At 40.7% G+C, this 10,659-nt stretch overlaps 1 protein-coding gene across 3 annotated transcripts in view; it reads left to right on the top strand.

Moving 5' to 3' along the window:
* Positions 1–4,862: 4,862 nt before the first annotated feature.
* Positions 4,863–10,659, top strand: part of LOC119791181 (neural cell adhesion molecule 2-like) — a 486,158-nt gene continuing 480,361 nt past the window's right edge. For all 3 annotated transcript variants that reach the window (XM_038297130.1, XM_038297129.1, XM_038297128.1), the window contains exon 1: positions 4,863–5,118. In XM_038297130.1, coding sequence (XP_038153058.1) covers positions 4,878–5,118 — 241 coding nt within the window. In that variant the 5' untranslated portion in view covers positions 4,863–4,877. The remainder of the gene's footprint in view (positions 5,119–10,659) is intronic.

Below are 10,659 nucleotides of genomic sequence, written 5' to 3'. Positions count from 1 at the left end.
ATGCTTTGCCCCTGTCTGCTCTGTTAGTCGGATCTGTTCTGGGCTGATTCCTGGATTCTAATGGCTTTTGAACTTGGACCTGTCTTCCGACTCCATCTTTGGATTTCCCTTTAAGGACACCGCTGCTGCTCGGCTACGACTGGCATTGCTCTGCTCTCTCTCTCTGGGATCTCTTGGGCGACGACGCCCGCCGCAAGCTGGGGTGTAGCCTCCTGTTTGGATTCCAGTCTTTCCTCCAGGAACGGAATTAACTTTGAATTGATCAGCCCGACAATCCAGTCACTGACCTGTATTTCCTATCCCTACAGAGATTCACCCCGCAGCTGATGAGCAGCCTCACATTCCTGTTTCTGGGTCCAACATTCTGACTTCATTACAAGTTTAATGGCAAAAAGGTACGTTTCGCTTAGCTACAGTTTAAGTAGCTAGACCAAACTGATACAGCTGCGTTCACACTAAATGCGAAACCTGCAAAAGTCACCAATTTCGTTTGCATGACATTTTATCAGAATTTGGTGGTAGTAATTCCTTCGGCAGAAAGGCTGGGCTAAATCCAGTTGGCTGGTTGTCGATTTCACCTAAATATGGTGGACAAGGATTTTACAGAGGGAGTCTCAGTACTGTATTGACTTTGGGAAACCGAAAAAAGCTGCCAGTGTCTTGTTCCAGCAGAATCTACAGAGATGCTCCCAGTTTAGGCAGTCCAGGCATGAGGCCTGGAGCAAGGTCACTTTCCATGGAGTTTAAGGTAAGGTGAGATTGTGTTCTGTAGCACAGACAGGAGAAGCAGTGAACACACAAGAACCAAGACAGAGGGATCTCCAGAAGTGGGAAAAGGCATCAGGCTGTGCCCCCGTCTGGAGATGAGGAAAGACAGCAGGAGATTGAAAGAGGACATCGGAGGGGTATCCCAGGTAGAGAGCGCCAATGCATGGAGCGCTTGTGGAAGGTGGCTGATATTTGCACTAATGCCAAGGGAGGATGACAAACAGTCTTTCTTGGCTCACTTACAAACCTGATAAGAGCATTCCCTACTTAATCCTTGGCCACATCTAGTCCCTAGTCGTTTCTTTTGCTATGCAAATATATAAAAAAGTTACAAATATTTCATTTCTGCAAATTTGCCTTGCGTACATTGCAGATAAGGCGACACTCTAACTTAGATGTCTTTGCCAAAAACATGCATTTCACCTGGCTAGAATTACGACCTTCACTGAACTTTGCCTCGCAGCACACCTGAGCCACCCAGCAGAGATAACATCTAAATTCTTCACTCTGGCCATTAAATATGCGTAATCTTGAAAATTACAGTACTAAGACCTCCAGAAGAGCACACCTGATACAACCAACCAGGTGCTTTAATAAGTGTGTCACGTGTGTTTGAGACAGATGCCTCCAAAACCGTTTGAGAATTATTCGTTGCCATGAACAGCAGTTCAATTTTAAAAGACGATTTAGTAAGTTTGAAGCTAAAGGGAAATAAAAGCCTTTAAAGGCTCTATTTCTGGCAGCCAAAAAAGGAAGCCACTCGCAAATTCCTGAGAAGTAGATTGACTGCAGAAGACTTGAAGTTTTTGCCAGGCTTGGTTTACTTATATAGCTATGAGCTAATGAGAACCAAACTTTCTTTTGCTTTGGATAGGTTGTAGTGCAGATCTTTAGCATTCCTCTCCAGAGCAAGTAGATTCATAACCCCACCTCCTGCTCTATTCTATCTTGTCTGCTGTCATGATTCATGCAGCTATTATTTCATACAAATGAAAAATGGACAACAGATAAGCAGAACATGGCTTGTCTACAGTGGAAAGAAGGACTGTGTTATTTACTTTTGTCGAGCAATCAGCTTAGTGAGTTCAGTGCTTGGAAAAACATGTTCATTCCTTTTGAGACAGCTTGAAAAGTCAGCGAGTACAAAACATAGAGGATAACAACAACAAGAAGAGAGGAACAAAACATAGAACAAATAATCTATGTCTATTCTATTATAATTTCTGTATCTGTATTTTGGGTGTGTTTTATCTGTCATCTTCTCTATTCAGAGGGCCCCTTGCCTGTCTTTGCCTAGGGCCCCAAATTCCCTAAAGCCGCCCCTGACTGAGAGTTTACCTTATTGTGAAATTAAGGCCAGAGGGTTAAAGTTACTCAGTAAGGCTTTGGGATTTCCTTCCACAGGGTCGGTCTTTTCCCAACTTTAACTTCCTGGCTGATGTCTTTAGATGCTGCTTTGTTAAGTGCACCGGTCCCTCCTGCAGCAAAACACACACCATGATGCTGCCACCACCATACTTTCTCAGGAGTTTTGAGCAACCCTTACTACGATGTTACAAGGATTCACTTTAAATTCTTTAGAGCCTCAAACATGGATCCCTGTTTGCATTTTCAATCTGTGACCTGACTTTTGAAATTTGCCACTGATCTTGACCCCATTCCCCAGATTAATTTGGAATTGCAATATAAGCATGAATAGTTGGGTTAGGGTTTAACCCTTTGAAGTTGATGTAAAATGTTTTTGTTTTTTTATGTATGATTAAAACAACTCGTATTGATTTGAATCAATAATTATGCAATTATAATGTAAAATGCAAAATCAAATTCTAACTTATTAATTTATTTAACTTTATTTCAGTTAATATTTTTAAATTCATACGATCATTTCACTTTATATTTATGAATAAATATATAATTAAGCGGATATATGTATTTTTAGGTGGTCTCCATTTATTAGGAACCCCTGCTATAAACAAGCATCTCCCCAGTTAGTGAGATGGCCTCAACATATTTTTTTATCAAAGTTAATACGCCTTTTAATGTGTGTCCCCTAAAGAAGCAGATTGGTGTGAAAATAAAAATAGATCGAAAATAAATGCAGGGTCAAATATGTGGAAATATGTGTAAAAAAAAAAAAAAAAAACCAAACAAACATATTTTTCGTTCTTGCCCATGAGCTTCAGAAAATCCTAAGTGGGATCTATTTTCTTACAATCTTTTCTGACATAAAATTGTATATTTGGCCAAGCAGCATGCCTAAGTAATAGAAAAACAGTTTGTTGTAGTTTCCAGTTTCAGTCTCTCCCTGAGATGACAGCAAATGTAAATGTTTGACGAACACTGCAACAGGTAAACCTCCCATCTCTTCTCTGCACCTCCCACAACCTGAAACAGCCATAGCTTCATGAACTCATTTGCTTCTCTTTGCATTTAGTGGGATTTGCTCAGTGAATATGATGCACAAGCACGTGGATTAAGGACTCTTCTTCGGATCAAAAAATATGAGCTTGTTTATTGAAGGTTGATTAGAATATAATAGAACAGAATAGAATAAAACAATCTCACAATGGAGGAATTCACTCTTATAAACAGAAGGTGCACAAAGGAGGAAAAGTAGAATCAAGTATATAAATAAATAATATAGATTAATTAAATAATCAATTTCCTGGAAATGTTTATATAATCAACCAATAGTTTTAGTTATACATGTATTCTGATATAGTAGAACAAAAAGGAGCTAGTTAGATTGCTTATGTTTGGGAAAGCTGGATTTAAACATTCTTAATGAAAATTTGATCTCAAAAAGTTTGTTTTCAGGTAATGTGGACTGGAATAATAAAATGAAGGAAATCATAAAATGTAAAACGAAGAAAAGAGAAAAAAACAGTCCACCTGCACCGATTAGTATGAAAGAGGATAGGACCACTGAAAAAAAAAAGTTAACTGCTTTTTAAATATTATTTCAGTTTAATTCTGACTTTAATCTCAGAATTTTGACTTTAATCTCAGAATTCTGACTTTTTTTCCTCTGAATTCTGACTTCTTTTTCCTCAGAATTCTGACTTTTTTCTAAGAATCCTGACCTCAATCCTAGAATTCTGACTTTTCTTCTCAGAATTCTGAAATTAGTTTTTATCAGAATTCTGACTTCAATCCCAGAATTCTGACTTTTCTTCTCAGAATTCTGAAATTAGTTTTTATCAGAATTCTGACTTCAATCCCAGAATTCTGACTTTTCTTCTCAGAATTCTGAAATTAGTTTTTATCAGAATTCTGACTTCAATCCCAGAATTCTGACTTTTCTTCTCAGAATTCTGAAATTAGTTTTTTATCAGAATTCTGACTTTAATCTCAGAATTCTGACGTTTCTTCTCAGAATTCTGACTTTTTTTCCTCAGAATTCTGAATTTTTTCTTCTCACAATTCTGACTTTTTTTCTAAGAATTCTGACTTCTATCCCAGAATTCTGACTTTTCTTCTCAGAATTCTGAAATTTGTATTTATCAGAATTCTGACTTTTTTTTCTCAGAATTCTGGCTTTGTTCTCAGAATTCTGACTTCAATCTGGGAATTCTGACAGAATTCTGACAGCTAACAAACATGTTGGCATCAAGCTGTAGCCATGTCTGTTTTAGAGACTAAACTAGCTCTCTTGTTTTAGTCACTCTCCGCTCATCCATTAATGAAATAGCATCACCGGGTCATTTTTCACCAATGTGTCTCTGTTCCTCCCAAACAACTCACATTTTTATCAGTGGAGCTGAGTGCCCCAACATCTCTTCCTTTATGGTGTCCATCTACATTAAGATCCAAAATTCTAAGATTAAAGTCAGAATTCTGAGAAAAAAGTCAGAATACTGTGATTACAGTCAGAATTCTAACTTTTTTTTCATATTATACTGAAATAAAATGTAAAAATCAGTTAACTTTTTTTTTTCAGTGGCCCTAACCCTCTTAATAATATTTAATCATATTTTAGATTACGCATATTTTTAGGATTTTTTCGAACACTCTAAAACAGCCTGAAGCGCACAGTTCTTTCCATGCCACTGCCTCTGAAATGTTTCCCACCAGCATCTTCCAGCAGTGGGGTTGGTTGGTGAGGATCGATGCTGGAAGGGAGCGAGGCGCGAGCACGGAGCGGGAGCGCGCGCATAGGAAGGGAAACGGGAGCAAAGCAGGAGCGGATCAGTCGCCAGCGGAGCCCAGGACGGCGGATGAACGGAGAAAAACGTGCGTGGTTTTCCCACAGCGGCTTTCCATCGAGCAGCGCCCTGCAGCCCGAGACCTGTCCGAAAATGATGCTCAAAGCGGCCCTCCTCCTCGGGGTGCTCGTCAACATCAGTCAAGGTGAGCGCGAGTGGGTGAAAGCCTCTGGTGCCTGGTGACTTTGTGGACAAGTTCTGTGCCATCTTGATCGGCTGCGTCAGGCTGGGAGAAGTGGATGGGAGAGAGGGCTGGATTGTTAAAGTGGATGATGTTTGGTAGTTGAAGCACGTCTTGCAGGGGGCCAGGATGCTGAAAAGGGGGATTATGATGGGGTCCTTAAGAGTAGGGTGGCATCAAGCCTTATAAGACTCCAACTCTCTTACATCTTTGCATCGTTTCCTATTTTATTTCTTCAATATTCAACAAACCCACCGCTTTAATCCTTAAATATCCTTAAATATTATTCAACTTCTTCTTGTTTAGACCACCGCCTTTTTTCCTCACTCTGCAGTGTACTGTAGATTAAAGATAACGCTGGAAACACCTCTCCTCTCCTCCTGTGTTCGCATTCAGCGCGCAAATCACGCGCACATTGGCGCTGCGGGCTTCACGCGCGGAGATGCGCCTCAAAGTTCGGGGATATTTAGGAAAGAGGGACGCTCGGCTGCTAATTGGCGTCTGTGCGCACCTGTCCGTGGTTGATTGCCGTCAACGCGCGCGCACGTGCCCTCTTATAATATAGCTGTGATTGAAGCCGCGCGTACAGCTGCGTCTTTTCCGCGCGTCTCTAATTATGTGGCGGTCAGTGAAGCCTGAATGGGGGGCTTTATGTTCACACTGAGCTGCTGGTGAAAATATTGGTTTCTTTAATAAGTTGAGACGCTTTTTCTCCTGCTGAGGTTCGAATAAAACGGGGCAGAATTTTACTCATGATTTAGGAGAGTTGGAGGTTTTTGTTGCGGGGTTGCTCTAGTTTCCAGAGCGCGACGGCAGGTGGGGGTAGAGCGCTGCTCCGTGGTGCCAAGGCTGAAGCATTTCAAGCTTGTTGCATGCTTATTTCGCTTTGAGGCTCCAACGGGCTCTATGCACAGCTCCACTACTTCCTGAATTTAATGCAGCTCCTTTGTTTCCTGTCTTTCATTACTGAACGAACTGATTAATCCAGGTGTGTCTGGCCAGTTACTTAGGTCATACACACCTGGATTAATCAGTGCATCCAATCATGAAAGACAGGAAACAAAGGAGCTGCATTAAATTCAGGAAGTAGTGGAGCTGTGCATAGAGCCAACTGGGGTGGGAAAAACCAATACTTTTACTTGCATTTCCGTTTAATGATGCACATCAGTTTAACATGTTGGGTTGAAGGTGTGTGGGATCAGCAGAAGAAAACAGTTCCTTCCTATCAGGGATTGTTTGCAAAAGTTTTAATGCCACTAACCCTAACATGTTTAGTGGTCCTTGTTTTAAACCGAGCAGATGATTGTAAAGCAGGTATGTCCAAAGTTGGACCAATGTCCTGCAAGTCTTTGAGGTTTCCACTGATAGCTGATGAAAGGTTTGGTCAGGCTTTATGCACGGACAATCCATGTGGAAAATGAGCTGCCCATCACAACGTCTGCAACATTTATACTCTCCTTTATTCCTTTTAGCTCTATGGGGTAGGGGTGTGTTCAACACAAAGCACAAGCTGGCAACGTCATCCATTTTTCAGCAGCCGTTTACAACTTTTTCAATCTGTTGATAATGGTGATATTAAGGGTTGAATTGCAGGAGGTCTCTTGATGTGTACATTAACAAACCCCCACTGGTAGGAGCTGTCGCTCATTTGCCATGTTTTTACATGTGGAATTTCTCTCCGGATGGGCAACAACAATGATGTAATTTTGCCGCATGGACCTTACAGACTCTTCAAGCATGAATTCACCTGAATCAGCTGTGCTGTATTAGAGAAACATTGAAAATCTGCAGAAGTGGCCCCTTAAAGACTAACATTGGACATGGCTGTTTTAAAAGCCTGACTCTACCATCTCTGCTCATTCACTTATAATTAAGCCTTATTCTCTTTGCAGCAAAATCCTAAATCAGTTGGAATTGATGGGAAATACCTCTGAACTTCTATTCGTGTCTTGCTACACATGGCAAATGGGATTTAAGTCTTGTCTTTGACTAGGCCATTCTGTCAACCTAATTGGATTTATTGTATATCATCCTGCTGTTGCTGGATGATTACTGTCCGGTCGGAGACTGAATCTCCATCCTTGTCTCATGTCTTTGAGAATACTTTTATTCCCATTATTCTCAGTTTTTCAACCTTCCAGCTGAAGGAGGGTGGTGGGTTTGGTTCTCTATCAGTGACTCTATCAGTGGCTGCCGTCTGCATTGCAGGGTCAGACATGTGCCGCTGATCTTCTAGCTGGGCTATTATGCAGAGAGGACAGAAACGACCGCGGCGCAGCATATGAGCCTCGGTTGGAAGGATCGGGGAGTGTGACCGTGTGCATATGGGCCTACTGGGTGGGCTGTAAAGCACATTATGATGATCAGTCAGTTGACCCTCATGTCAGCATGAATCCTATGCATATAAACAGACACAGAGCCGTGCTACACTTCACTCTTTAAACTAAGCTAGAGTTAGGGTCGTTCTCCTGCCAGAAGGGAAATCTCCTCCTGAGTGTGAGGCCGCACAATCTGATTCCCTGCAGGAAGGCTGTCCCTCCATCTTCCCATCTGCACCGACTACTTTGATCTCCCAGGACTACCGCTGCACTATACTACCACCACCATGTTCAAAAGTGGCATATATATTCTATATATGTATATATTAGTTGTTGTTAATGTTCTACATGTTTCAAGCCTGGTTCCTCTATCAAAATGTTCCTTAATGATCTCTAACAGACATTTTAGGCCGTCACAATCCAGCTGGATTTATAGTGGGGTTCAGCTACACTGGCGGACTCTCAAAAACTTATATCTACAAGGTTGCACTTGATCATGATTAGGGGGTATCAAGTCAAAGTTTCTATAGCAGAAATGTGCATTCTTTTTTTTTTGTTAATAGATTATGAAATTCTTAGTTGGTCTGTCACATAAAATCCCAGTAAAGTAGGTTACAAAAGCCTTTTATCCCTAAAGGTAGTCGATGGGCTTTAATCTTAAATTGTGACAGCGGAGAGAAAGAGGAAGCATTCAGAGTATCATTGTACCTTCATGTATTATTAAATCCCGACTGGAACAAAAAGGAAGATCCTGCTATTCTTAAGCTTTTTAGTTAAATATTCACGGCTTTGTCACCGATCCCAAGTTGCGGGGATCTTACATCACCCTACAAACCAATTTATATTCTTATCGAACTTTTTTTTTCTGATAAGAAAGTCAACACAGTTTGACCCGGCAGACAATGCCTACAGCTCTGGTGTAATGGGAATAATGACGGAGCGTTGGAGTGTGAGGTTGTGCCCCCTTACTCAGCTGCAGCGTTTGCTTCAGGCTCCCAAATACCGTTTTATCCCCTCTGGCTCATGAAGGAAAAACATTTGCTTTTGGACTCTCAGCTCTCTTGTCTCCTCTCCGGCACTTCAGTGTGCATCCTTGAAGGTTTATGTATTTGGCTGTTGCAGATGCTTAGCACAATGAATTATATGCTTGCTTGGGCTCACCCGGGACTCACCGATGTGATGTTAAGTGGCGTAATTAAGATATTTTGCTGTGTCTCATGGGGTGGTGGCGGTGTCAGGGGCTCAGGGTTTAAAAGATTTATACCAACGTGCTCCAGTGTGGCTCATTACACCCGGAGCTAAGACTCCACCATGTTTCAGGTTTGTAGTTTGTGTGCATGCTCGCAGTAGCAGGCAGAAGAACACGGGGACATAACCTTTGCTACATATGCAAATCATACCCAACCTCCAACTGGATGACTCATCTGATGCCTCTCGGATTCACACCTCTGGTTCCTTTTTTTTTCTTTTCTGTTTTTCTCTCTCGTTCAGATCTGCACCCACCCTCCCTGTTACTGTCCCTCCATGATGATTATTTTATCCTGATTCAATGCTTCTCACATCTCCTGACATCATGCAAAAGAGATTACAAGTTCCCTTTTGCGCTGCGTGACTGTTTGCAGAACGAATGCAAGATGTGAAACGGTCTGCGTGATTTGATTAATGGGAAAAGGAGCAGCGCGCCGTAAAGGGCCAGTATATGTTTGAAAGGGAAATCGGCCCCTGGAGGCAGCTGTGCATGCAGGCATCAATTTAAACCACGGCCAAAGTCGTACAAAAGCCCTTCTCTGCATTCTAGATTGGCCGTTTGTTTGCCTGCAAGCCCCAGTTCAGGCCTTAGCTTTGAATCGTAGAGAAGAACTTCGGTCTCTAAACACCTGTATGCCTACAAAATAACATTACGGCCCCTTCTAACGCCAGACCCTGCAGCCTGTTCTGAAACACTTCTTACTTATTAACAAATGAGCTGCTGTAATTTCACGGTTCTGTTTAACATGAGAAGAACAGAATTTGATTTAATTCTGATCTTTTTCATGGTCATTGTACCATGAAACATCAGAATAATGGTTCAAGAGGGTCAAAGAAGCAAAGCATCAATATAAATTAGTGGTAAATTTGCAGAACCTCTTGATTTATTGTTTTCTTTTGCAGGATAAATTGTAGACACTGTAGATGTTGCAGAATATAATCTTTCATTGGGTTTTAGTTGATGCTAATAGGGTTATGATTAATTTAGTTAATAATTGTTAATGTTTATAGTGTAACCTACATGGTTTTCCAGTGTTTGGCATAAATAGTTTTCACAAAATCTAAGTTTAAAATAGCCTGTTTGCTTTAATGATGCAATTTTTATAATAAAAAATAATGTTTTTATGTCACTATGAAAACCCAGCCAAGTATTTCATGCTACTATTCACTCTTTCTTGGCGACTATTTTTTCCTTTCCACTTACCAGCCAGAGGCCTCCTATGCAGGCAGTTTAGAGAACCAATCTAAAACTCAAAATTAACTTTTCTCGACTTTAAACACGCAGCACCACGTACAAATTCCTTTTTTAAAGCTAAAATATTGAATTGGTGTTCAAGCAATCATGTAGATTAGAAATGAAACTGTTAAAGTCGAACATGTATGCATGTGAATCCTGCTTTAGAGCAGCATACCCATCAAAAAAATATTCAGTTTTTATCCTTCATGTTCTCATTGGAATTCTGAAAGTAGCTACACTCAGTTAAAGACCTGCAGTTTAATGGGTTTAGGCGACTAGACTCTTTAGCTGTGGTTTGCTTTAGTCTGAACAGGCCTAGACTGGAAAATGAGAAGAAAGGCGATTAAAGTCACTTTAATTGTAACATTCTTTAGATTAGGGCCATGGTAATGAAAAAAGGAAATATTGAGACAAAAAAAATCTGCTGTCTTATATTCCTGTTAGCTTTTCTGTCATTTTTATCTATGCTCCATCAGTATATGACCATTATGGCCGTTAGCATTAAGGGCTACATCCTTTGTGTCAAACTAAAAATACAAACTAGATATTTGCCATATATTATGCTAAACTTGTTTTTATTTCATGAAAGAACATTTGAAGTTGTCATCAGTAGTGTGGATGGAAATAATTTGCAGATGTTGGACGGGAATGGCAGACCAGTTTAAGATGATAGAAAGTCAGCCATAGCTAGAACACATATTT

This window comes from Cyprinodon tularosa, unplaced genomic scaffold (genome assembly GCF_016077235.1).
Source record: "Cyprinodon tularosa strain WSP-4 unplaced genomic scaffold, ASM1607723v1 ctg383, whole genome shotgun sequence".
NCBI lineage: Eukaryota > Metazoa > Chordata > Actinopteri > Cyprinodontiformes > Cyprinodontidae > Cyprinodon > Cyprinodon tularosa.
This window is presented reverse-complemented; position numbering and strand designations above follow the sequence as displayed.